The sequence below is a fragment of the Pan troglodytes genome, chromosome 5 (assembly GCF_028858775.2).
Source record: "Pan troglodytes isolate AG18354 chromosome 5, NHGRI_mPanTro3-v2.0_pri, whole genome shotgun sequence".
In the NCBI taxonomy this organism is placed as follows: domain Eukaryota; kingdom Metazoa; phylum Chordata; class Mammalia; order Primates; family Hominidae; genus Pan; species Pan troglodytes.
Genome location: NC_072403.2, coordinates 36,526,814 through 36,552,624, shown reverse-complemented (window position 1 = coordinate 36,552,624; position 25,811 = coordinate 36,526,814). Strand labels below are relative to the sequence as shown.

General features: G+C 50.3%; 2 protein-coding genes across 3 annotated transcripts; one reads left to right on the top strand and one right to left on the bottom strand.

Annotated features, from left to right (window-relative positions):
• Positions 1 to 74: 74 nt before the first annotated feature.
• Positions 75 to 19,898, top strand: DHX16 (DEAH-box helicase 16). 2 transcript variants are annotated; one of them, NM_001042380.1, is given in 20 exon segments: positions 75 to 281; positions 1,667 to 1,914; positions 1,998 to 2,160; positions 2,485 to 2,541; positions 7,231 to 7,485; positions 7,690 to 7,893; positions 7,972 to 8,163; positions 9,968 to 10,078; positions 10,247 to 10,362; positions 12,746 to 12,956; positions 13,154 to 13,252; positions 13,364 to 13,516; positions 15,902 to 16,042; positions 16,235 to 16,397; positions 16,485 to 16,603; positions 16,729 to 16,796; positions 17,397 to 17,559; positions 17,658 to 17,819; positions 18,115 to 18,288; positions 19,651 to 19,779. In NM_001042380.1, coding segments are annotated over 20 exon segments (3,135 nt in total).
• Positions 19,899 to 19,921: 23 nt separating this feature from the next.
• C6H6orf136 (chromosome 6 C6orf136 homolog) lies at positions 19,922 to 25,778 on the bottom strand. The gene is given in 7 exon segments (XM_009450892.4): positions 19,922 to 20,219; positions 20,304 to 20,373; positions 21,537 to 21,737; positions 21,927 to 22,015; positions 22,923 to 23,324; positions 25,038 to 25,577; positions 25,580 to 25,778. Coding segments are annotated over 7 exon segments (1,491 nt in total). The 5' UTR covers positions 25,655 to 25,778; the 3' UTR covers positions 19,922 to 20,105.
• Between the last annotated feature and the right edge of the window lie 33 nt (positions 25,779 to 25,811).

Here is a 25,811-nt window from a genome sequence, read left to right as displayed (position 1 = left end):
AGGCCTCTGACCGGCCCAGCAGTGAGCGCGGCTGCCCGACGCTTCAGGGCCGGGAGCAGGGAGCGTGAGTCGCCATGGCGACGCCGGCGGGTCTGGAGCGCTGGGTTCAGGACGAGCTGCACTCGGTGTTGGGGCTGAGCGAGCGGCACGTCGCCCAGTTTCTGATCGGTACCGCACAGCGCTGCACCTCGGCCGAGGAGTTCGTGCAGCGCCTACGAGACACTGATACCTTGGATCTCAGTGGGCCGGCCCGGGACTTCGCCCTGAGACTCTGGAACAAGGTGTCGGCAGGGGTGGGGAGGGGCCCTGTGATTTGTCCCGGTGAGGCTGGCCTAACGGTCCATCGAGAAGTTAAGAAAGCTCAGTTCACAAGCACTTATTCTTTGTCCGTTGTCGCGTAGGTACTGTGCTAGCTGCTGGACGCCCAGCTCAGTGGAGAAGATTGAGGAGGGCTTAGGTGTGTCGGGTTAAGCGCAATAGAACGGTGTTTCTCGAACTCTTAACATGCATCCAAGGCTCTTGTTAAAATGCAGATTGCGATTCAGTAGGGATCTTAGTTTCTGCATTTCTTTCTTTCTTTCTTTCTTTCTTTTTTTTTTTTCTTTTTTTTTTTTTTTTAAGAGACACAGTCTCGCTCGCCCCGTCGCCCAGGCTGGAGTGCGGTCGTAAGATCACGGCTCACTACAGCGTCGACCTCCCTGGCTGAAGCGACCCTCCCACCTCATCTTCCCAGGTAGCTGGGACTACGGGCGCGCGCCACCACCCCCGGCTAATATCTTTTGTTTTTATTTTTATTTTTAGAGATGAGGCCTTGGTGTGTTGCGCAGGCTGGTCTCTAACTCCTCAGCTCAAGCAATCCTCTCTCAGCCCCCTCAGAGTGCTGAGATTACAGGCGTGAGCCACCATGCCCGGCCCCCCTCATCTTCTGAACTTCCTTTCAGTCGTTTAATTAACAGAGGGGGCCGGGTGCAGTGGCTCACACCTGTAATCCCAGCACCCCGGGAGGCTGAGGCAGGAGGATTACTGGAGCCCAGGAGTTCGAGACCAGCCTGGGCAACACGGCGAAACCTTCCTACAAAAAATTTAAAAATTAGTTGAGCGTGGTAGTGTGCACCTGTGTTTCTAGCTATTTAGGAGCCTGAGGTGGGAGGATCCCTTGAGCCCAAGAGGGACAGAGTGAAACCCTGTCTGTAAAAAAAAAAAAAAAAACCCCATTCAGGATGATGAAGATGGGGTGAAGCCATGAGGAAGAAAGAGAATGAATGCTGGTTAGCTGGTTTAAAACTAAGTAATTGTGCCCGGGTGCGTGGCTCATGCCTGTAATCCCAGCACTTTGGGAGGCTGAGGCGAGTGGATCATGAGGTCAGGAGTTTGAGACCAGCCTGGCCAACATGGTGAAACCTCATCTCTACTAAAAATACAAAAATTAGTCGGGCGTGGTGGCATGTGCCTGTAATCTCAGCTACTTGGGAGGCTGAGGCAGGAGAATTGCTTGAACCTGGGAGGCGGAGGTTGAAGTGAGCCGAGATCACGCCATTGCCTGGCAGTGGGGCTGGGCGGCGGGGGCAGGAAAGACTAAGTAATTGCTTAAATTAGGAACAGAGCTAAGTGGGAGGGCAGAGATCAGGAGTTGCTCAGACCTCCTTATCTTCCCCTCTACTGACAGGTACCACGAAAGGCAGTGGTAGAAAAGCCAGCTCGGGCAGCAGAGCGAGAGGCCCGGGCCCTGCTGGAGAAGAACCGATCTTATAGGTTACTGGAAGACAGTGAAGAGAGCAGTGAGGAGACTGTGAGTAGGGCTGGAAGCAGCCTCCAGAAGAAACGTAAAAAGCGGAAACACCTCAGGAAGAAGCGTGAGGAAGAAGAGGAAGAAGAGGAGGAAGAGGCTTCTGAGAAAGGGAAGAAGAAAACAGGGTAAGTCAGAAGCAGGGTGAGAGAGGATGGGGCAGGCTGAAGTGTTCTCTATGCCCTTATTTAATCCCCTGGATGGGCTGCAGGGGGAGTAAACAGCAGACAGAGAAGCCAGAGTCGGAAGATGAGTGGGAACGGACAGAGCGTGAACGCCTTCAGGACCTGGAGGAGCGTGATGCCTTTGCTGAGCGGGTTCGACAGCGGGACAAGGATCGGACTCGAAATGTCCTGGAACGGTCAGACAAGAAGGTGAATAGGAGCAGCATGTTCTGTAAATCCCCAAGATCCCAGGGTGAAATCTGAGGTTGGCTGTGAGTGCAGAGATAGTGATCTCTGGGAAGACAAGGGGCTGTCTCTAGTGAGATGTTCACCTCTGTGGTGAGAGAAGCCCTGTGCATCCTGTGGCTAAGACAACTGTCTGCTGTACCTGCAATCAGAGAGATTCCTCACTGAGAGGGGACATTTTTTGTGTTAGGGTGCATCTGAATGATCCTTGTGATTCTAGAGGGGAGCAGCTGTCAGTGTGGGGGCTCTTTGGCCTCACACCCCAACATTCTTGTTTTTTTCTTCTAGGCTTATGAAGAGGCTCAGAAGCGCCTCAAGATGGCCGAGGAAGACCGAAAGGCCATGGTGAGTCCCAGGGCCTAGGGAGCCAAGATCAGAAGACAAAAGGAAAGACTTTCTGATAGAGTGTATAGGGAGAGAGGATACAGAGGAAGCACAGTGTGGATGCTGATGGGGTGGTCAGGTTTCTAGAAGAGGGGCTTGGTTGTTAGGAGCCAGCTGAGGATAGACTTATGTTGTTGAGGGAAGGATCCCTCTTAAGTTGTAGGGGGAAGGAGGCTACCCATAAGTCCTCCTTGACTCTTAACTTTAGGATCAAATATACTCTATTAGTGAATGAAATTGTGAGCTTTCCCTATTCCTGAGTCCTAATGAGATATGAGGCAGCTGGAATGTTGTCAAGCAGGTTGCTGGAGGGCAAGGGCAGGGCAGCAGTCCCACTGTACAGGGATGTGCTGACCATTCAGCTTAGGCACACCATCTCCAAATACCTTCCCACCACCTAATTCCTGCACCCCTTATGTGGCTTTGTGATCTCCCTGTGTCTTCTCACTGGACAGGGACAGAGCCCTTGTAATTCATAAACTGGACTTTTTATGGTGTGGAACTAGGTAGGGTAAGCTGTTTTCCAAAGGCCTGGTCTTGTCAAGTAAAGTCACACTTAGATTCCCCAATACCCCAATAGAATTTTGAGACTCTTGAAGTTCCTTTTTTTTTTTTTTTTTTTTTTTTTTACCTTTTTTCTTTTTTTTGAAACGGAGTCTTGCCCTGTCACCGAGGCTGGAGTGCAATGATGCGATCTCGGCTCACTGCAACCTCTGCCTCCTGAGTAGCTGGGATTACAGGCGCACACCACCACGCCTGGCTAATTTTTTGTACCTTTAGTAGAGACGGGGTTTCACCATGTTGGCCAGGGTGGTCTTGAACCCCTGACCTTGTGATTCACCTGCTTTGGCCTCCCAGAGAGCTGGAATTACAGGCGTGAGCCACCGTGCCCAGCCTTCTTTTTATTTGTTTTGTTTTATTTTTTATTTTTATTTATTTATTTTTGAGATGGAGTCTCACTCTGTTGCCAGGCTGGAGTATGGTGGTGCGATCTCAGCTCACTACAACCTGTGCCTCCCTGGTGGAGGAATCAAGCGATTCTCCTGCCTCAGCCTCCTGAGTAGCTGGGACTACAGGCCTGCACTACCACACTCGGCTAATTTTTTGTATTTTTAGTAGAGGAGATTTCATCATGTTGGCCAGGATGGTCTTGATCTCTTGACCTTGTGATCTGCCCGCCTTGGCCTCCCAAACTGTTGGGATTATAGGCATGAGCCACTACGCCTGGCCCTTTTTACTTTTTAAATTTTATTTATTTATTTTTTTGAAACAGAGTTTTGCACTTGTTGCTCAGGCTGGAGTGCAGTGGCGTGATCTTGGCTCACTGCAACTTCCACCTCCCGAGTTCAAGCAATTCTCCTGCCTCAGCCTCCAGAGTAGCTGGGATTACAGGCATGAGCCACCTCGCCTGGCTAATTTTGTATTTTTAGTAGAGATGGGATTTCTCCATGTTGGTCAGGCTGGTCTTGAACTCCTGACCTCAGGTGATCCACCTGCCTCGGCCTCCCAAAGTGCTGGGATTATAGGCGTGAGTCACCGCGTGCCCGGCCAACTTTTGGAGTTCTAAGAATGGCCTACTGGTTCCCAGGTCTCTCCTGACCAATTTATCTCATATCTCTTCCTGAAATTGACTGTGGTTAGGCTTCTGGGACATCTCAGTGCAGTTGTAGTGGTGGTGATGTTACTGTTTTGGCCTGAATTTAATTTTTCGGGTTTTTTTTTGAGACAGAATCTCGTTCTGTCGCCCAGGCTGGAGTGCAGTGGCATGATCTCGGCTCACTGCAACCTCCGCCTCCCGGGTTCAAGTGATTCTCCTGCCTCAACGTCCCGAGCAGCTGGGACTACAGACATGCACTAGCATGCCTGGCTGATTTTTGTATGTTTAGTAGAGATGGGGTTTCGCCATGTTGCCCAGTCTGATCTCAAACTCCTGACCTTAGGCGATCCACCCCCCTCGGCCTCCCAAAATGTTAGGATTACAGGCGTGAGCCATTGTGCCCAGCTGTAATTTTTCTTTTTCAATTACAAAAATATTTAAGCACATAGGGAAGTTGGAAGAATAGAACAAAGAACACTCATAGACACTATTCAGATTGAAAAATGGTTAATACTATGGGTAGTATTTGCATTGTAATTGTAAATGTGGTATGTTTTTTCTTTTCAGACCATTTAAAAGAGTCTTAGACATCATGGCGTTTTATCTCTAAGTACATCAGTGTGTACCTGCTAAGCATAAAGATATTGTCCTCTAAAATCAGAATGCTCTTGTCACAGTCAGGAAGTTGAACAGTAATTCTTATGTATCGACTAAGATCTCTCTACAATAAAAGATTCCCTCATTACCCTCAAAATAACTTTAATGACTGCTTTTTCCTAACAAGAATGCAGTCAAGGTTCATGCATTGCATTTGGGTCTTAGATGTTAAGTTTGTTTCTCTCTCTGTCTGTCTCACCTTGCAGTGTCCTACATTCTGGATTTGCCTGATTCTTATCTTGTGGTGTTAAGTACTTCTCTGCCCTGTGCTTTCTTTAAAGCAGGAATTGGGTCTAAAGCTTGTTGACACTCAGATTAAACAGTTGTGGCAGGAACACTTCTTGGGCGGTGATGTGCACTTCATATTATGTCATATCACGGGGACATACTATCCAGTTGTGTATCTATCTATTAGTATTAATATCCTTTCTACCAATAGCCTTTCATCAAATGCTTTTAGAAGCCACTGGTAATCCTTTCCTGAACATGTTATTTTTATTGGGGATTGCAAAATGGTGATTTTTTTTTTTTTTTTTTTTTTTTTTTTTGAGACAGAGTCTCGCTCTGTCGCCCAGGCTGGAGTGCAACGGTGTGATCTCGGCTCACTGCAAGCTCTGCCTTCTGGGTTCATGCCATTCTCCTGCCTCAGCCTCCTGAGCAGCTAGAACTACAGGCACCTGCCGCCACGCCCGGCTAATTTTTTGTATTTTTAGTAGAGATGGCGTCTCACCATGTTAGCCAGGATGGTCTCGATCTCCTGACTTCGTGATCCTCCTGCCTCAGCCTCCCAAAGTGCTGGGATTACAGGCGTGAGCCACCGCGCCCGGCCAAAATGGTGATTTTTTGATTCTGTCATTCCTGTTACGTGTATTGGCTAGAATTTGTCTATAAAGAAGAGCTTTTCCTCAACAACTAGGAACAAAGCTACAGTTCCTTCTTAAAAAGGGTAAATGTTTGTTTCCTTTTAAATACGAATTTTTAGAGTAAGGAGTTTGGTGTAACAGTCATTTCACTGGTGACAGATTTTTTTCCCTTGTTTTTTGTTTGTGTGTGTCACATTGGACTCATGAATTTTTATTTTTCAGTATTTTATAATCTCACATCATTATTCTTTTTAATGCTCAAATGGCTCTGATTTTTTGCCCATATTAAAAAAAAAATCTATCTGTCTCTTCCATGGAAGGAATATTTGACTCTGGTACCCAGATTAGGTCATGATCATAAACTGCATTTTAAGTCTTTACAGAACAAACAAGAAAAGCCAAGCAACTAAATAGAACCAAGCCCCTTAAGGGTAGAACAGCAGAGGGGCTTTTTTTTAAAGATGCAGTTTTGTTCTTGTTGCTCAGGCTGGAGTGCAATGGCGTGAGCTAAGCTCACTGCAACCTCCGTCTCCCGGGTTCAAATGATTCTCCTGCCTCAGCCTCCTGAGTAGCTGGGATTACAGGTGCCCACTACCATGCCCAGCTAATTTTTGTATTTTCAGTAGAGACGGGATTTCACCATGTTGGCCAGGCTGGTCTCGAACTCCTGACCTTAGGTGATCCACCCGCCTCAGCCTTTCAAAGTGCTGGGATTACAGGTGTGAGTCACCACGCCCACCCAGCCACCAGAGGGGCTTTGACCTTGCAGTAGAGGAAGTTGTGATCACAGAGAGGATGATGTCATAGTGGGAGGACTCCTGGCAGGAAAGGGCCTTATAGATATTGCCAGTTTTCTGCTGTCATCCATAATGTGTCCTGAAAAGTTTGTATCAAAGGTAAATGTGTAGAAACTAAGTGACACACAGCATGGTGAAGAGAGGTTAGTACCAGAAAGCCAAACATCCCTGATTACATTTGCCTTACAGAAACACTCTGATGCTGTAGTCCTAACTTTTTATAATCAGTTTTTCTCCCTTCCTCAAACTACAGTCATTCTGTTTAAGACCAAAGAACATCTAACTGGGGCTGAAGATTGCCTCCTGTTGGCCCCCTCACTGGTTTCTATCTTTGTCTGAATTGTTTTCGGTTTGAGTCCTGTGCTTCTAAATGCTGGATTAGCCTTTTATTTTCCCCCTTTCCACTAATTTGAATAAAATGGCAAGAGTAAAATATAAGCTACGCAGACATCTCCTTAGTGTATCTATATTAACAAAGATGATAATGCTGCCTAAGAGGACTTTCCAGCTGGATTCTGCTGCAGGAAGATACGATGTGGGGTCAGCATGTAGCATCCAAAGAGGCCCAGATTTGAGTATGTCATTGTTTTGGTTGTGCATTGCAGAGGGAAGGTAGAGGGTGCATCCTTAGGTTCTCATGCCTGCCTGTCAGGGGATTTTTCCCTTGTAGGGATTGGTAGAGAAAGGGGTTGCTCCTCCAGCAAGATGAGGATTCGACTGTCCTTTCCCAACTCAGGTCCCTGAGCTGCGGAAGAAATCTCGCCGAGAGTACCTGGCTAAGCGGGAGCGAGAGAAGCTTGAGGACCTGGAGGCGGAGCTGGCTGATGAGGAGTTCCTTTTTGGGGACGTGGAGCTGAGCCGGCACGAGCGGCAGGAGCTCAAATATAAGCGGCGAGTGCGGGATCTCGCCCGGGAGTACCGGGCAGCTGGGGAGCAGGAGAAGCTGGAGGCCACCAATCGCTACCACATGCCCAAGGAAACCCGAGGACAGGTGAGGCGAAGCGGCGTCTGCTTCAGCCTTGGTCCCCAAGACAAGTTGTGGGGAAGGCTTCAGGGGATTGGGCAACACGTGAGTCATCCCCTTTCTTGCCTTGCCTTTCCCAATGGGCAGTGGGCGGGGGTAGTAATGGGAAGAGGGGAGAGGGCAGAGAGGACATCCTGTTTTTGAGTCTTCACATATCCCCTCTCTCTGTAGCCAGCCCGAGCTGTGGATCTAGTGGAGGAGGAATCAGGAGCCCCTGGGGAGGAGCAGCGGCGCTGGGAGGAGGCGCGGCTTGGGGCAGCGTCCCTGAAGTTTGGGGCCCGAGATGCTGCCTCTCAGGAGCCCAAGTATCAACTGGTGCTGGAGGAGGAGGAGACCATTGAGTTTGTCCGGGCCACTCAGCTCCAGGGTAATGAGGTAAGAGGGGAGCTGGGAGACATTCTGAGGAGGACCCGAAGCGAGCTATTTAGCTCACACCTCCTTCTCTTTCCTTAGGAGCCGTCAGCTCCACCCACTTCAACTCAGGCCCAGCAGAAAGAGTCCATCCAGGCCGTCCGCCGCAGCCTCCCGGTGTTCCCATTTCGAGAGGAGCTCCTGGCTGCTATTGCAAATCACCAAGTCCTCATCATTGAAGGCGAGACAGGCTCAGGGAAGACCACCCAGATCCCGCAGTATCTCTTTGAGGAGGTACAGTCATCTCACCCTTCAGCTTGCCAGGGCACCTGGCATCAATGTCCTCATTCCTGTCAGAGCTTCTTTTACATTATATTTTTAGTAGTCACTTACCTATCTTTTCCACTAAATTGTGAAATTCTTGAGAGTAAAGACCATACCCTTTTCACATTTCTGTTCTCACTTCCTGCATTCATTTCATTCAGGTTGGAAGGACGGGTAGATGGATAGGTGGAGTGGGACGTGTGTAAATGTGGACCTCCCTATGCTCCAATGTGGCCAAAAAACAAGGAGTTAAAGGACTGTTTTCCTGCCTTTTTGTTAGTTTTTTTGTTTTTTGTTTTTTTTTGGAGACGGAGTCTTGCTCTGTCACCCAGGCTGCAGTGCAGTGGTGCGATCTTGGCTTACTGCAACCTCTGACTCCTGGGTTCAAGGAATTCTCCTGCGTCAGCCTTCAGAGTAGCTGGAATTACAGGCATGCGCCACCACACCTGGCTAATTTTTTAGTAGAGATGGTGTTTCACCATGTTGGCCAGGCTGCTCTTGAACTCCTGACCTCAAGTGATCCAGCCACCTCAGCCTCCCAAAGTGCTGGGATTACAGGTGTGAGCCACTGTGCCTAGCCCCTGCCTTATTTTGGAGACAGGCTCTTGCTCTGATGCCCAAGCTGGAGTGATGTGGCACCATCATGACTCACTGCAAACTGGGACTCCTGGGCTCAAGAGATCCTCCCACCTCAGCCTCCTGAGTATCTGGGAGGTGCACACCACCATGCCCATATTAAACATTTTTTGTTTTTTTTTGAGGTGGAGTCTTGCTCTGTCACCAGGCTGGAGTGCAGTGGCGCGATCTTGACTCACTGCAACCTCCACCTCCTGGGTTCAAGTGATTCTCCTGCCTCAGCCTCCTAAGTAGCTGGGACTACAGGTGCGTACCACCACACCCAGCTAATTTTTGTATTTTTAGTAGAGATGGGGTTTCACCATGTTGGCCAGTATGGTCTCAATCTCCTGACCTCATGATCTGCCCACCTCAGCCTCCCAAAGTGCTGGAGTTACAGGTGTTAGCCACTGTGCCTGGCCTGAAATTTTTTTTTTTTTTTTTTTTTTTTTTTTTTTTTGAGACAGTGTCTTGCTCTGTTGCCCAGGCTGGAGTGCGGTGGCATGATCTTGGCTTACTGCAACCTCTGTCTCCCAGGTTCAAGCGACTCTCCTGCCTCAGCCTCCCAAGTAGCTGGAATTACAGGCATGCACCACCATGCTCGGCTAATTTTTTGTATTTTTAGTAGACGGGGTTTCACCATTTTGGCCAGGCTGGTCTCGAACTCCCAACCTCAGGAGATCCGTCTGCCTCGGCCTCCCAAAGTGCTGGAATTGCAGGTGTGAGCCACTGTGCCTGGCCAAAATTTTGAATTTTTAATTTTTTTGTCACACTATGTTGCTCAGGCTGGTCTCGAACTCCTGAGCTCAAGCCATCCTCCCACCTCAGCCTCCCAAAGTACTAGGATTACAGGCATGAGCCACTGTGCCCAGCCTTCCTGCTTTTTTACCTTAGCTGGCTCTGCCTCAGCTAATCTGTTCTTTTCCAGCTCAAGTCTAGCAGAGTCATGAACTTAATTACCCAGAGCTGGGTGAGGACCCCCTTTGAGGGCCCTAGGTCTGTCATCCTATCTATTTGCCCTTCTTTTCTGGTTTTCAGCATCTGTCTTTTCCTCCTTTTCTCCTGCCTGGTTTTTACAACTTCTTTCTCTGAAATGTACCTGGTCCCAGGGTGCATATTTAGTAAAGGGCAAACAACTTCTTTTTTCTTTGTCATTCAGGGTTATACAAACAAGGGTATGAAGATTGCCTGCACCCAACCCCGGAGAGTGGCTGCCATGAGTGTGGCCGCCCGAGTGGCCCGGGAGATGGGTGTGAAGCTTGGGAATGAGGTGAGATTTCTAGGGAACTGGGGGGTAGAGTCTGGGGTCTGTGACTCAGTCTACAGTTCCCTCAGGTCCCTACAGCAGAAGTCTTGATGCTGCCCCACTTCACCTTTCCCCAAGTTCCTTTCAGGGCACACCAGCCCACACTTGGTTGCTAATGGTTCCCTTGACCAGGTTGGCTACAGCATCCGCTTTGAGGACTGCACATCAGAGCGAACTGTCCTCCGCTACATGACAGATGGGATGCTTCTCCGGGAGTTCCTCTCTGAGCCTGACCTGGCGAGTTACAGGTATCTCTAATCTCTGGCCTTTCTCTCCCTTCTTCCCACCCAGCCAATTCAGCCATTGTCTTCTGATTAATCCACCCGTTCTTGAATCTTTGTGGTTCAAATGGTCCTTGAACTGACCTCCAGGTACCACGGAGATGGGGCTGGAGGACAGAAGAGATTGTAGAGAAAGCCTCTTCTTTCCCCATTTATCTCCAGGGTTTAGAAAACAACCAGGATAGCAGAGCATTGCTGCCGAGACTTGAAATGCCGTGTGAAGACCATTTGAAAACACTTGGAATGCTCAGCTCAGAGGGAGAAATGGGAAGCATCCTGGTTCCCTCTAAATATGTGAAGGCTGTTACATGGAAAGAAGGATCAGATTGTTTTATGTGACCCTACACGACATAGCTAGGAGCCATGGGGAGGTTACAGGGAGACAGATTCCAACTCAATACCAATGGCTGAGTAACCCTCAGAGTGGTGGAGATTGCAGGGCCTGTCAGAGTGGTTGGATCCTGGGTCTTGGCCCTCCACACAAGTCTTGGGTAGCTTGGTCTGTGAATAATGAGCTCTTAGTGCTGGAAATGGCCAAGCAGGGGTTGGTTGAACATGTGTTGAGGGGGAAAAGGGATTCATGAATGTAATGGGGGTGGGGTCAGGCCAGCTGAACAATATGTGCCTTTTTGACTCTTCAGAGGCTGTGAATTTCTGGTCCTGGAAGATCACAGTGGAGCAATTGGACAGATAGGATTTTATCCTTCATATCCCTTGCAAAAAATCTCTAAGAACCCATGGAAAGCCAGCCAGCGCAAGAGTGTCTGATGCAGATGTTTTTGCCCATCGAGCCAGCCTGCTTTGTGGAATGGCTGGGGACTTCACCATCACAGTTAGGGTTAGGCACAAAATGTTGAGGTCAGGGAGGTGGGTAGGGGAAGATGGGGATGAGTTCCTGGGACTTGGCTGCCACCCAGAAAAGCCAAAGAACAAAGAGAAAGAAGGTGTCATGCACATAACTGAGTTAGGAGGAAACCAAGGAGCATGCAGAGTCCTGTGAGAGTTGGGGTAGAAAGGCTTAACTTGCTCCTGTCTCCAAAAGAAGAAACAGTCAAGAATGATGCCAGCAGCAGTTGTCCCACAGGACACCAGGAGCTTCTAGGCTATTTGAATCACAGCAGCTCAGGTCTATTACCCCCAGTCAGCCTTGCTGGCCCACCCTTATTGAAAGGGACCCTGCCTTCCACTTTTTTTTTCCTTTAAAACGTATCAGCCGGGCGCGGTGGCTCACGCCTGTAATCCCAGCACTTTGGGAGGCAGAGGCAGGCGGATCACGAGGTAAGGAGATCAAGACCATCCTGGCTAACACGGTGAAACCCCATCTCTACTAAAAAATATAAAAAATTAGCGGGGCGTGGTGGCGGGCACCTGTAGTCCCAGCTACTCAGGAGGCTGAGGCAGGAGAATGGCGTGAACGCAACCCAGGAGGTGGAGCTTGCGGTGAGCCGAGATCGTGCCACTGTACTCCAGCCTGGGCGACAGAGCAAGACTCTGTCTCAAAACTCCGTCTCTACTAAAAATACAAAAAATTAGCCAGGCACAGTGGCAGGCGCCTGTAGTCCCAGCTACTCGGGAGGCTGAGGCAGGAGAATGGCGTGAACCCAGGAGGCGGAGCTTGCAGTGAGCTGAGATCATGCCACTACACTCCAGCCTGCAACAGAGCAAGACTGTCTCAAAAAAAAATCCTTCCACTTTTTCTTTTTTCTTTTTTTAGATGGAGTCTCGCTCTGTCACCCAGGCTGGAGTGCAGTGGCACGATCTTGGCTCACTGCAACCTCTGCCTCCCAGGTTCAAGCGATTCTCCTGCCTCAGCCTCCCAAGTAGCTGGGACTACAGGCGTCTACCACCACATCTGGCTAATTTTTTTTGTATTTTTAGTAGAGACGGGGTTTCACTGTATTGGCCAGACTGGTCTCGACCTCCTGACCTTGTGATCCACCTGCCTCAGCCTCCCAAGGTGCTGGGATTACAGGCGTGAGCTACCACCATGCCCAGCCTAAAACATATCCTTCAACTTTTTCTAGTAAGAGCAGCTGCTGAGTCTAAGCAGACTCTTGACTGAACTAGAGGGTATTGCTAACTTGTCCTGGCCTCAGTGTGCAGCCTCTACATCTTGTCTCCTATTGTCTGCTGAGGCTGGGATAGGTTGCGGATCATGGGGCCCTGGCCTTCTCTGACTTTCTGTTGCTCTACATAAGTGGGATGGCTGACTTCTCCTTAGAGCCCCCTCCATCAACAGTCATTCTTGAACTCTTTGTGTCCATTACTCCCCTCTCATCCAGTTAACCCTGGTGTCTGATACTGCATTGCCTAGCGCTCTTCCCTCATTGCTCTCCTATTCCCTCCCCAGCGTGGTGATGGTGGATGAGGCACACGAAAGGACCCTACACACAGACATTCTCTTTGGATTGATCAAGGATGTTGCTCGCTTCCGACCTGAGCTCAAGGTCCTGGTGGCTTCAGCCACAATGGACACTGCCCGTTTTTCCACCTTCTTTGATGACGCCCCTGTGTTTCGAATCCCCGGACGCAGGTTTCCTGTGGACATCTTCTACACCAAGGTGCCCCCTCAGGGAGGATGGGCTTAAGTCTGTGGCAGAAAAGCTGAGGCCTTTGGAAAAGGTTATCCTATGGAGGGAAAGATGGAATGGAAGGTTCAAAGGGGAACTAGGATAAAGTGTATGTTGAATTGGGAGGAGAGGAAAGGTTTGCCTAAGCAGGTGGCCCTCCTGTGACCCCATCTCTTTCTGCTCTCCAGGCTCCAGAGGCTGACTACTTGGAAGCTTGTGTAGTATCTGTGTTGCAGATCCATGTGACCCAGCCCCCTGGGGATATCCTGGTGTTCCTGACAGGACAGGTGCCTGACATGGTGGGGAGAGGGGATGATGTATCCCAGGGGAAGACAGGGCCGGCATGTTGGCCTTCTGTGACTCTGGGACCCCTGCTGCTCTCCCTACCCTCTATCCAGGAGGAGATTGAGGCTGCCTGTGAGATGCTCCAGGATCGCTGCCGCCGCCTGGGCTCCAAAATCCGGGAGCTCCTGGTGCTGCCCATTTATGCCAATCTGCCCTCTGACATGCAGGCCCGTATCTTCCAGCCCACACCACCTGGGGCACGAAAGGTCAGTTGGAGAAACCCACACTCTTCACCCCTATGCTTCCCACAACTAGTAGTGAAAAAGCTGTGTGCCTGCCCCATGCAAGGTGAGTCCTGTGCACTGCTGCACACAGCTGAGGAGCAGCCAGTCCCTTGTTCCTGGGACTGAAGAGAGGAGAAGTATGGTGTGAACCAAGAGAGAGCCAAATATGTGATCTGGAAAGTATGCACAGTAGATTCAGTGGAGAAGGGAAGTCCTTGATGTGCCAAGAGGTGGGATTTGATATGGACCTTTAAGAGAAATGGCTGAGGTCAGGTGCGGTGGCTCACGCCTGTAATCCCAGGACTTTCGAAGGCTGAGGTGGGCGGATCACTTGAGGTCAGTAGTTCGAAACCAGGCTGCCTAACGTGGTGAAACCCTGCCTCCACTGAAAATACAAAAATCAGCAGGGCATGGTGGCGTGCGCCTATAATCCCACCTGTTTAGGAGGCTGAGTCATGAGAATCGCTTGAACCCGGGAGGAGGAGGTTGCAGTGAGCTGAGATTGTGCCACTGCACTCCAGCCTGGGTGACAGTGCGAGACTCCATCTCAAAAAAGAAAAATGGCTGAGAAGTCATCAGAGGAAGGCCCAAGGTATGTTTGAGGTCAGAGTGTGAGCTAGTAGGCTTAGTGGGAGGTTCATGTGGTGAAGGAGTAGGAGACAAGGCTAAAAACAATTTGGGGCTAAGATTAGGGAGGGCCTTTGATGACAGGAAAGTTTGGACTTTATTTATTTTTCTTTTTTGAGACAGAGTCTCGCTCTGTTGCCCAGGCTGGAGTGCAGTGGCAAGATCTCGGCTCACTGCAGCCTCCACCTCCCAGGCTCAAGTGATTCTTGTGCCTTAGCTTCCCAAGTAGCTGGGATTACAGGTGTGTACCACCACCCCAAGCTAATTTTTTTTTTTTTTTTTTTTTTTTGAGATGGAGTCTCACTCTGTCGCCCAGGCTGGAGTGCAGTGGCACCAACTCTGCTCACTGCAACCTCTGCCTCGCAGGTTCAAGCAATTCTCCTGTCTCAGCCCCCCAGTAGCTGGGATTGCAGGTGCCCTCCACCACGCCTGGCCAATTTTTTGTATTTTTAGTAGAGATGAGGTTTCGCTGTTTTGGCCAGGTTGGTCTCAAACTCCTGACCTCAGGTGATCTGCCCACCTTGGCCTCCCAAAGTGCTGGGATTATAGGCGTGAGCCACCATGCCTGGCCAACACCCAGCTAATTTTTAGTAGAGATGGGGTTTCGCCATGTTGGCCAGGCTGGTCTTGAACTCCTGGACTCAAGTGATCCGCCCGCCTTGGCCTCTCAAAGTGCTGGGTTACAGGCATGAGCCACTGTGCTTGGCGAAGTTTGGACTTTAGACAGCTGAGTAGCAGTCAAAGGATTTTGAGCAGAGATATAACTTTCATTCAACAAATATTTAATGAGTTCCTTCTGTGTGTCAGGTACACAGGGGTTGATGATACAGTGATGAACAAAACAAAGTCCCTAGCCTAACAAACTTGCACTTGTGGTCTATCGGGGAAGCAGTGGTTGCATAAATACATATTGTCAATTTGTGGCCAGTGCTATGAAGAGATACAAGGCAGCATAGTAGGATGGAACTTGACTCTGTGGGGTGGGAGTGAGGACTGGCATGAAGGTATTTTCCTTGGGGTGTAGGGAGGGCCTCTTCAGTAAGGGGAAAGTGGAATAGAGACCCAAACCAGGTGAGGGAGGGAGCCAGGCTGATATTTGGGAGAAGAGTATGCCAGACAGAGGGAATAGCTGATGCAAATGATCCAGTGAGGAGTGCACTTACTTGGGCAGAGCAAAGCAGTGTGTGGGAGGAGTGAGGGAGGTGGTGGAGTGCTAGCAGATGAGGTCAGAAAGGCAGCCGGGGTAGGTGATCCAGGCTTTTAAGGGGCTTGGATTGAATTCTAGAATAGGATAGGAAGCCACTGAAGGATGGGGAGTGATGTGACAGGTTTGTATTTTAAAAGGACCATCCTGGATGCCATGTGACAGAGGCTAGGAGCAGAAGCAGGGATACATGTTAGGAGGCTCTTACAGGAAGTGTTGTGTGAAGATGAAAGGGGTGATGGGGAAGATGGGGCAGGAACTTGAACACCCCCATTTCCCATCTCTGGAAAAAAAAAAAAAACGCTAAATCCTCTTCTCCATTTCCTTTCCTCCTATGGCCCTGCTGACTCCCAGCCCCCACTTCCCTGTCCCCTGTCTTCTGGCCTTGTCCCCTGCTCCTGACCTTGGATACTACTAATTCCCTCAGCTCCTGCCCCTTACTGCAACTGCTTCACTACTCCTAACTTTCCAAGATTACTTTTTCTGGGTAACTAGGTAGGTGGGGTCACTGGGTGACCCCATATCCTATCACTCAGGTGGTTGTGGCAACGAACATTGCTGAGACATCACTCACCATTGAAGGCATCATTTATGTGCTGGATCCAGGGTTCTGTAAGCAGAAGAGCTACAACCCCCGCACAGGCATGGAATCGCTCACTGTCACACCCTGCAGCAAGGTCAGCCTGGGGATGCATGGGAGTGGGGGAGGTGGAGTTGGCCCACAGAGAAGGTCCAACTCAGAAGCAGGGTGGGGGCTTCCTAGGGAACTGGGATGAGCAGTTTGCATCCTTCCAGATTTCTTGCATAAATACTGCCTTTTTCTTTTCCCTGACCAAATTGTCAGCCAGCCTGTTCCCCTTTCTTTCCAGGCCTCAGCCAATCAGCGAGCTGGCAGGGCAGGTCGGGTGGCTGCAGGGAAGTGCTTCCGCCTGTATACCGCCTGGGCCTATCAGCACGAGCTTGAGGAAACCACAGTGCCTGAGATCCAGAGGACCAGCTTGGGCAATGTCGTGTTGCTGCTCAAGAGCTTAGGTGATTGGGCTACCTGAGAGAGGAGGGAGGGGCTGGAGTCACTGTCCTTTGAAGGGACTCTGTTCCATCCATCACACCTCTTTCTAGGGATCCATGACCTAATGCACTTTGATTTCCTGGACCCTCCACCATATGAGACACTGCTGCTGGCTTTGGAGCAGCTGTATGCTCTGGGAGCCCTCAACCACCTTGGGGAGCTCACCACGGTGAGTCGGGGGGCAGCATGGGTGGGGGCAGGATGATAGGGGTCAGGATGGCTCCAGGGACCCCTGTAGTAGTAGCGGGAAACCTGAGGGAGGACTGGGCTCAACTCTCTCTCTCTTCTCCTTAGTCTGGTCGAAAGATGGCAGAGCTGCCGGTGGACCCCATGCTGTCCAAAATGATCTTAGCCTCTGAGAAGTAAGCCCTCGCCTCCACCCGGGCCCCCAGCACACAAACAGGCCAGGCCTCCTCTGTCTCCGGGGTCCCCTTTGTCTGTCTTTTTCTGTTCATCATACTATCCCTTAACACATAATAAAGTATTAGATAACTCTGATTGCCCCCTTTTGAGGCCCACAAGGGTAAGACACTTGATCCTATCCTTGATTCCACTGCGCCCGGCCCCTTGAGGAACTTACTTGTTCCTAAGGTTTCCAACTAGAACATTTAGATGTAGCTGTGGAGGGATGACCTTTAAATGCCATTCCTCTGCTGTCAGAGATCTTTTCCAAATGCACATAGTGAATGCACACTTTCTGCAGAAGCCTCAGAATTCCCCGGTGTTTCCTGCTCCTGCCTCCATGGATGTCCCTCCTTTGTGACTGTGTTTCATCTATGGCCCCTACCTCCTTGACCCCCAAGCTGCTGCCAGAATCTATCTGCTGGCTGCTTTGTAGCCATTATGCCAACCAGCCTTCCCCACATGAGGAAACATCCATCACACAGTGATCACTCCCCACTCCACCATATCTGTTCCTATGTGTCTTGCTTTGAACTCATGCTTTCCCCTTCCTGTCCCAGGTACAGCTGTTCAGAGGAGATCCTGACAGTGGCTGCCATGCTCTCTGTCAACAACTCCATCTTCTACCGACCAAAGGACAAGGTCGTCCATGCTGACAATGCCCGTGTCAACTTCTTTCTCCCTGGTGGTGACCACCTGGTTCTGCTAAATGTTTACACACAGGTCACTGGGCTTGGGTGAGTGGGAATGAGAGACACTGGGGGACTTTAGTCCTGCTGTATACTTAATTATCTCTCCTTTCTTTTTAACTGTCTTCCCAGTGGGCTGAGAGTGGTTACTCTTCCCAGTGGTGCTATGAGAACTTTGTACAGTTCAGATCGATGCGCCGAGCCCGGGATGTGCGGGAACAGCTGGAAGGGCTCTTGGAACGTGTGGAAGTTGGTCTCAGTTCCTGCCAGGGGGACTATATCCGTGTACGCAAGGTCAGCATTTCTTCAGCCTCCTGCTTTCCACCCCCAGTACCTTCCCAGGAGCAAGCTTCTCTGGGGGCATGCAGCATTTCCTCCAGCGTGAGAGCATGCCCTCTTCCCCTTGTGTATGACGTGTCCTCCCAGGGCCCTTTCTTCCCCAGACCACTGAAGGTTCATTCCTGGGAAGTTCTTCATGCATTCCTTACCTCTCTAGTTTTCCTGAAGCCTGAACTAAAAAGGTAGTGCATTCTTAGGGTCCCCAGATGTCTGCCTTTTCCATTGATTTTCTTTCCTGCCCGCTCCTTAGGCCATCACTGCTGGTTACTTTTACCACACGGCACGGTTGACTCGGAGTGGCTACCGCACAGTGAAACAGCAGCAGACAGTCTTCATTCATCCCAACTCCTCCCTCTTTGAGCAACAGCCACGCTGGCTGCTCTACCACGAACTTGTCTTGACCACCAAAGAGTTCATGAGACAGGTGAGGAGAACATCCTGTGCCCACGCAGGTGGAGACTATGTAGAGAGATGGTGTCCTGGCAAGCTAAGAACCCAGGTTTAAGTTGCTGGGACTGGTACAGAAAGAGGAAGGTAGGGTAAAATAGACATCCTTTGTTTTTTTTTGTTTTTTTTTGAGACGGAGTCTCACTCTGTTGTCCAGGCTGGAGTGCAGTGGCGCAATCTAGCCTCACTGCAACCTCTGCCTCTGGGGTTCAAGAGATTCTCATGCCTCAGCCTCCCAAGTAGCTGAGATTACAGGCGCAAGCCTCCACGCTTGGCTAATTTTTGTTATTTTTAGTAGAGATGAGGTTTCACCATGTTGGCCAGGCTGGTCTCAAATGCCTGCCTCGGCCTCCCAAAGTGCAGGGATTACAGGTGTGAGCCACCATGCCCAGCCCAAAGACATCCTTTCTAACAGGTGTGTCAGCATCTTCCAAGATCTGAGAACTAGACATTTATTCAATAAATATTTGAATGGCTACTGTATAGGTGCTGGGGCTATAATGAACAAAGCAGAGTCTCTGGTCTCACAGAGTATAGTCTTTATGTTCTAGGCTTTTCTTTTTTTTGAGTTCCGTGCTGTTGTAGCCCAGGCTGGAGTGCAGTGGCACGATCTCAGCTCATGCAACCTCCGCCTTCCAGTTTCAAGTGATTCCCCTGCCTCAGCCTCCAGTGTAGCTGGGATTACAGGTGCCCACCACCACGCCCAGCTAATTTTGTATTTTTAGTAAAGACTGGGTTTCACCATGTTGGCCAGGCTGATCTCTTACTCCTGACCTCATGATCCGCCTGCCACGGCCTCCCAAAGTGTTGGGATTACAGGTGTGAGCCACTGTGCCTGGCATGTTGTTCTAGACTTTTCTTGGGAATAGCTTATTTGGTATCTTGAATAACATACAGAGGTGTATCTGCCCTTTGGGTATATAATAATAGAGCCAGGCACCTTTACCCCTAGCCCTGCAGTCAAAGAGGAAAGATAACTTTTGACCATACACATAAGGATCTAGGTTGGGGCTGGGCATAGTGGCTCATTTTTGTAAACCATCCCAGCACTTTGGGAGGCCAAGGCAGGATCCTAGCACTTTGGGAGGCCAAGATCAGCCCAGGCAACATAGTGAGACCCCAACTATACAAAAAATTAATGGTGCACTGTGATGTGTGCCTGTAGTCTCAGCTACTTGGGAGGCTGAGGCAGTAGGACTGCTTTGAGCCATGATACGCCACTGCAGTCCAGCCTGGGCAATAGAGCAAGACTCTGTTTCAATTTAAGAAAAAAAAATAACAACAACAAAAGATCTATGTTGGAAAGAAGGGAACTCCATTGATCTTTTCTTTCTCCTAGGTACTGGAGATTGAGAGCAGTTGGCTTCTGGAGGTGGCTCCCCATTATTATAAGGCCAAGGAGCTAGAAGATCCCCATGCTAAGAAAATGCCCAAAAAAATAGGCAAAACACGAGAAGAGCTAGGGTAAGAGAAGGACGTAAACAGAACCTGACACCAGCTCCTTTTCCTTCTATAGATTATTTAATACCTATTAAATAAAATTATTTTTGGAATAAAGCTTGTGGGAACATTTGGGATCTAGAGAAAGTGATATGTGAAATTCTATCTCATATAGTCAGTTAAACTTTATTATTTACAAGTTAAATTACACAGCAGCTTTACACAGCATGAGATGGAAAGGAAGGAAGGAGAGAAACGAGGAGAGGAAGCTGGCTCCTGAGATTCTTGGCTGCCTCCACCTCCTTCTCTTGGGCGTAGCAGTCTTCAGTGCTGCCTCCACTCCAAGGTCAAGGATCAGGGCTTGGAACACAGGTTTAAGTCAGGTTCTGGCTCTGATAGCCCCAGGGCCACCAGGGCTCCCACTAGCAGCTTCTTTACAGGCATTGGAGGTGAGTGTGAAGGCATCAGCTGCAGGGAGAAAGGTTAATGCCAGTTGGGGGAGGCACACACATGTTCTACGCTTTACCCCACCCAGCCCTACCTAGGACTCACTTTATCTAGACGATGGCGACAAATGAGGCCACTGGAATTCAGGTAGAAAGTGGAGTAGGCATCATAGGTCCTGGGGAATAGAGGGAGGCTTACTGAGGGAGAAGGTGACTGGTCCCAAAGCTGAATTCAAGCATTTGTTTAAACGAGTAGTCCCTAAATTCTGCTACATATTAGATCACCTGGGCAACTTACAAACATCTCAGTGCTTAGGTTGTGCCCTGTCTCAATTAAATCAGAGTGTTTGGCGTCAATATTTTTTAACGATCCTTGGGCATTTCTACGGTGCAGCAGTTTGGGAACTGCTGGTTTAAAAACTTATATCCAATGTTTGTGGCTGAGCCTAACAATTTATTGGGATTCTACTCCCAGGCAGAAATTTACCAGGTTGTAAGGCTCAACATATGAGACAGGACTTTTCATTTGTTCAGTACTTTTGTGTGTGTGTATGTGTGTGAGACAGGGTTTCACTCTGTCACCCAGGCTGGAGTCCAGTAATGTGATCACGGCTCACTGCAACCTCAACCTCCCAGGTTCAAGTGATTCTCTCATCTCAGCCTCCCAAGTAGCTGGAACTACGGGTGTGTACCACCACACCTGGCTAATTTTTGTATTTTTTTGGGTTTTACCATGTTGGCCAGGCAGGTCTCCAATTCCTTACCTCAAGTGATCCGCCCACCTCGGCCTCCCAAAGTGCTGGCATTACAGGCATGAGCCACCACACCCAGCCTGTTCAGTAAGTATTTTGAGTACCTACCATGTGCTAGGCACTGTATAGGAAGAAACTGAAGCTCAGAGGTTTTTCTAATATACTCAGTCTCTATTTTTTTTTTTAACATTAACATGAACTAAACAGGATCCCTGTCCTTAAACAGTCAAGTGAGGATAGGTCAAGGGTTGTCTGGGAGACTAGATCATCTGTAATCTCAGCACTTTGGGAAGCTAAGGCAGGTGGATCACCTAAGGTGAGGAGTTCGAGACCAGCCTGGCCAACATGGTGAAACCCTCTGTCTACTAAAAATACAAAAATTAGCCGGGTGTGATGGTGTGCCTGTAATTCCAACTACCCAGGAGGCTGAGGCTGGAGAATTGCTGGAAGCCGGGAGGCAGAGGCTGCAGTGAGCTGAGATCACGCCACTGCACTCCATCCTGGGTGACAGAGTGAGACTCCGTCTCAAAAAAAAAAAAAAAAAAGGAACTGATTATAGTTTGGGTCCTTTCTCATTTCTCTCTTACCGGTAATGCTCGTCTTTGTCACGCTTGTAGAACCGCAAAAAGAGCAAGTGGACGGGCAGCCCTACAAGCCGCCACCGGGCTTGCAGGGTCCAGTTCTCAGGGTGGCGGGTCAGCTGTAGAACCTCCAAACGAAGGTGTGCAAAATAATTCCAGGCCAGGAAACGGCAGAGGGTCAGTGAAAGAATGTACCATGTCCGGCCCCTGTGAAGAAGGGATGGGAAAGAAATCTCATGATGGCAGAATTAGAAAACCAAACTGGCTTCTGTCTAAGGAATGGGGAACAGCTGTGAGAAGCAGTCTAGGAACTTCTCTGGGAAGTGAAAAGGGTCATGTATATATACCTTTGGGTGCTTTTCCTCCCCAGTGCCCTACCTGTGCCCCAATTCTCACTTGGTACGTATGTTGAGGATCTCATTGATGAATTCCACATCCAAGGAATACAGACTGTAGTCGTGGGACTGAAGGAAGAGCTTGGGAAGCTAGGTGGAAGAAGATGGCATCAACCCAGTGGGAAAGAAAAGATAATCCTATTTTTCAGTTTTCTAATTTTTTTTTTTTTTTTGAGACGGAGTCTAGCTCTGTCGCCCAGGCTGGAGTGCAGAGGTACAATCTCAGCTCACTGCAACCTCCGCCTCCCAGGTTCAAGCGATTCTCCTGCCTCAGCCTCCCGAGTAGCTGGGATTACAGGCACCCACCACCATGCCCAGCTAATTTTTGTATTTTTAGTAGAGACGGGGTTTCACTGTGTTGGCCAGGCTGGTCTTGAACTCCTGACCTTGTGATCCGCCTGCCTCGGCCTCCCAAAGTGCTAGGATTATAAGCGTGAGCCATGTGCCAGGCCCAGTTTTCTATTTTTAAGGCCTCCTTACTCCCATCTTGGAGTGAAAGATCTCATCCCATGATTAACCTCCCTTAACCCAAAATGAGGAACATCATTTTCTTTCTTTTTTTTTTTTTTTGAGACGGAGTCTCGCTCTGTTGCCTAGGCTGGAGTGCAATGGAGATATCTCCATTCACTGCGCCTCCTGGGTTCAAGCGATTCTCCTGCCTCAGCCTCCTGAGTAGCTGGGATTATAGGCGTCTGCCACCACGCCTGGCTGATTTTTGTGTTTTTAGTAGAGATGGGGTTTCACCATGTTGGCCAGGCTGGTCTTGAACTCCTGACCTCAGGTGATCCACCTGCCTAAGCCTCCCAAAGTGCTGGGATTACAGCACTTTGAGCCACCGTGCCTGGCTGGAACATCATTTTCTCAGGAAAATGTTTATAATATATTTCTATGCCTGCCTCATGGTTCCAAAAAAGAATCCAGTTGACTATCCCTGTATGTCCAAGGATTACCCACATCCTTCCCACTGTAGATGAAGGCCACTTTTGCACTGACTTACCTCTTGTCTCAGTCTCTCATACATGACAGACAGATGTTCCTCCATACTAGGATCTCCTGACGGGGTGGCAGGGGAAGGGTGGGCAGTTCCAGGGACTTGGAAAGGTATCCAAGCCCCAGGATAGGGGCAGGGAGGTCCCTCAAAAAGGCTTCTAAGCCCATCCAGGCAGCCACTATGCAACTCAGGTCCTGGTCCCTCCTCCCCCTTTCCTGGAGGGAGAACCACCCATGCTGAGCTGAGGGCCTGGATCTGAGGGAGAGGTAGTGGGGGAACCTGGGGAAGACGCTGGGTGGGAAGGCGTGGGGGCAGGGGAGACCAGAATAGAGGAGAAGATGGGGAAGTGGTTGTCGTGGAGTGGGGCCAAAGGGGTGGGAATGGTAGAGTCCCTGGATAAAGCTGGTCCTGAGGAGAAAGAACAAAAGAGAGAAAGATAAGAATCCACTTGTCTAACACCCCTTGATCCCCTGGATGCTCAACAGGCTTCCAATACCTATTCCTCCTGACAGAATGGATGGAATTACTATAGGAAAAAAGGGATGGATTCATCTCCATCTCTACTAAAAACAGGAGGAAACCATTTTATTTTATTATTTATTTTGAGATGGAGTCTCGCTCTGTTGCCAGGCTGGAGTGCAGTAGCACTGCAACTCAGCTCACTGCAACCTCCGCCTCCCGGGTTCAAGTGATTTTCCTGCCTCAGCCTCCTGAGTAGCTGGGACTACAGGCGCGCGCCACCATGCCCAGCTAGTTTTTGTATTTTTAGTAGAGACGGGATTTCACCATGTTAGCCAGGATGGTTTTCATCTCTTGACCTCGTGATCCACCCGCCTCTGCCTCCTAAAGTGCTGGGATTACAGGCGTGGGCCACCACGCCCAGCCGAGCAAACTGTTTTATGTGATATAAATACCGGCACCTCCCAAAAACTAGCAGACATCTTTACTTTTTTTCTTTTTTTGAGACGAATTCTTACTGTCGCCCAGGCTGGAGTGCATTGGCGCGAACTCGGATCACTGCAACCGCCGCCTCCTGGGTTCAAGCCATTCTCCTGCCTCAGCCTCCCGAGTAGCTGGGATTACAGGCACCCTTCACCACGCCCGGCTAATTTTTGTATTTTTAGTTACAGATGGGGTTTCACCATGTTGGCCAGGCTGTTCTCGAACTCCTGACCTCAGGTAATCCGCCCACCTCGGCCTCCCAAAGTGCTGGGATTACAGGCGTGAGCCACCGCGCCCGGCCCAGTGTTGGAATCTTAAAGAAATGTGGCCGGGCGCGGTGGCTCACGCCTGTAATCCCAGCACTTTGGGAAGCCGAGGCGGGCGGATCACGAGGTCTAGGAGTTCGAGACCAGCCTGGCCAATATGGTGACACCCCATCTCTACTAAAGATACAAAACAATTAGCCGGGTGTGGTGGCGGGAGCCTGTAGTCCCAGCTACTCGGGAGGCTGAGGAAGGAGAATTGCTTGAACCCAGGAGACAGAGGTTGCAGTGAGCCGAGATGGTGCCAATGCACTTCAGCCTGGGTGACGAAGCAAGACTCCATTTCAAAAAAAAAAAGATTCCAACACTGGGGGCAGTTTCACCTCTCTTATCGCAAGAATCATGTAAGACATACTTGATGAGTGAACGAATAACAGGTTTTATTGTACTGTGGATTAAATGCTGTGGCCTGTACATCTCCATGATTAAGTGTGCGAGGCAAATGTACAGACAAAAAAGAATATCCAGCTGAAGCTAGGAATCTGAATTCTAATTCTATCATGTAACTTTAGGCATTCTCATTCCCTATGCCTCCGCTTCCTACAAATGTCCTATAAATGAGAACAATAAAGCCTCACTGGGTTATGAGGCCTATATGAAATAATGAATGTAAACAAAACGTAGCGACCTAGAAAGCAGTACATAAATGGAAGCTATTATCATTTCGGGCCCCTCTAATGACAGACACAACCTCAGGAGACAGTTAAAGTCTGGCCTTCACTCTCCTGGGTTTACCGACGTTGAAACTGCAAGGGGAGGTCACCCAAAGTTAGGCCTCACCCGAGTCCCTCCGCTCCCAAGGAACCCCCCAGGGGATCGTCTCACTGCAGGGAAGGCGAGCGGACCGCTCGGGTACCTCGGTCCCCGATGGTGTCCTAGAGGCGCCGTCTCTGCTGGGGGCGTGGCCATCTTGCCAGCCCGGGCGCAGGGGCCCGAACCAGGTGCACACTGGCCGGCCTTCCTGCCAGGACCGCTCTCCGAGTGCAAGACGGGCGGGCTGCTGAGGGCGCCCCGCGGGTCTGGTCTGGGCCGGGGAACTCCGGGACGGCGCCGCAGCAGGGCTACGAATCTCTCGGCCCCTGCCCTTCAAATCACCTCTAGGCACAGGTAACCGCGGAGAGTCGGGCGCAACGCAGACGCGCCCCGCTGCCTGGCCTTGACCCCGCCTGACCGCCCTCAAACCTGGGAGGACCGACGTCCTTGCGCGACAGGCCCGGCAGCGCCTCCCTCCCGCTCCCGCGACCCCTAGCCTGTCCACGCGCTGCAGGGCACAGGTGGGAAGGGGCGGCGGGTGTCTCTGCGCCTGCGCGGAACCCAGCGCGCGCTCCGCCCCACGCACCGGCTTTGAGGAGGGTCTCTCCCCGCCCCCTCTCCTCCCTCCCGCTTCTCCTCCGCTCTCACCTGGGGTCGAGCCTGGTAGGCGCGTAGGCAAGGGCCGAGACGCCGGGCCGCACCCCGGCTGGGCTGGTACATGATCTTCCGGGAGTGGAGAAGGAGCCTCCTGAGTCCGACCTCCGGCCTCCTCACAGCGGTGAGCGCGCCCCGGAGCCGGCTTCGTGAAGGGGAAAGGAGGCCGGGGCGGGGGGGTAGGGGGGGAAGGGGCTGAGGGAGGGAAACGGAGATGTCCCGC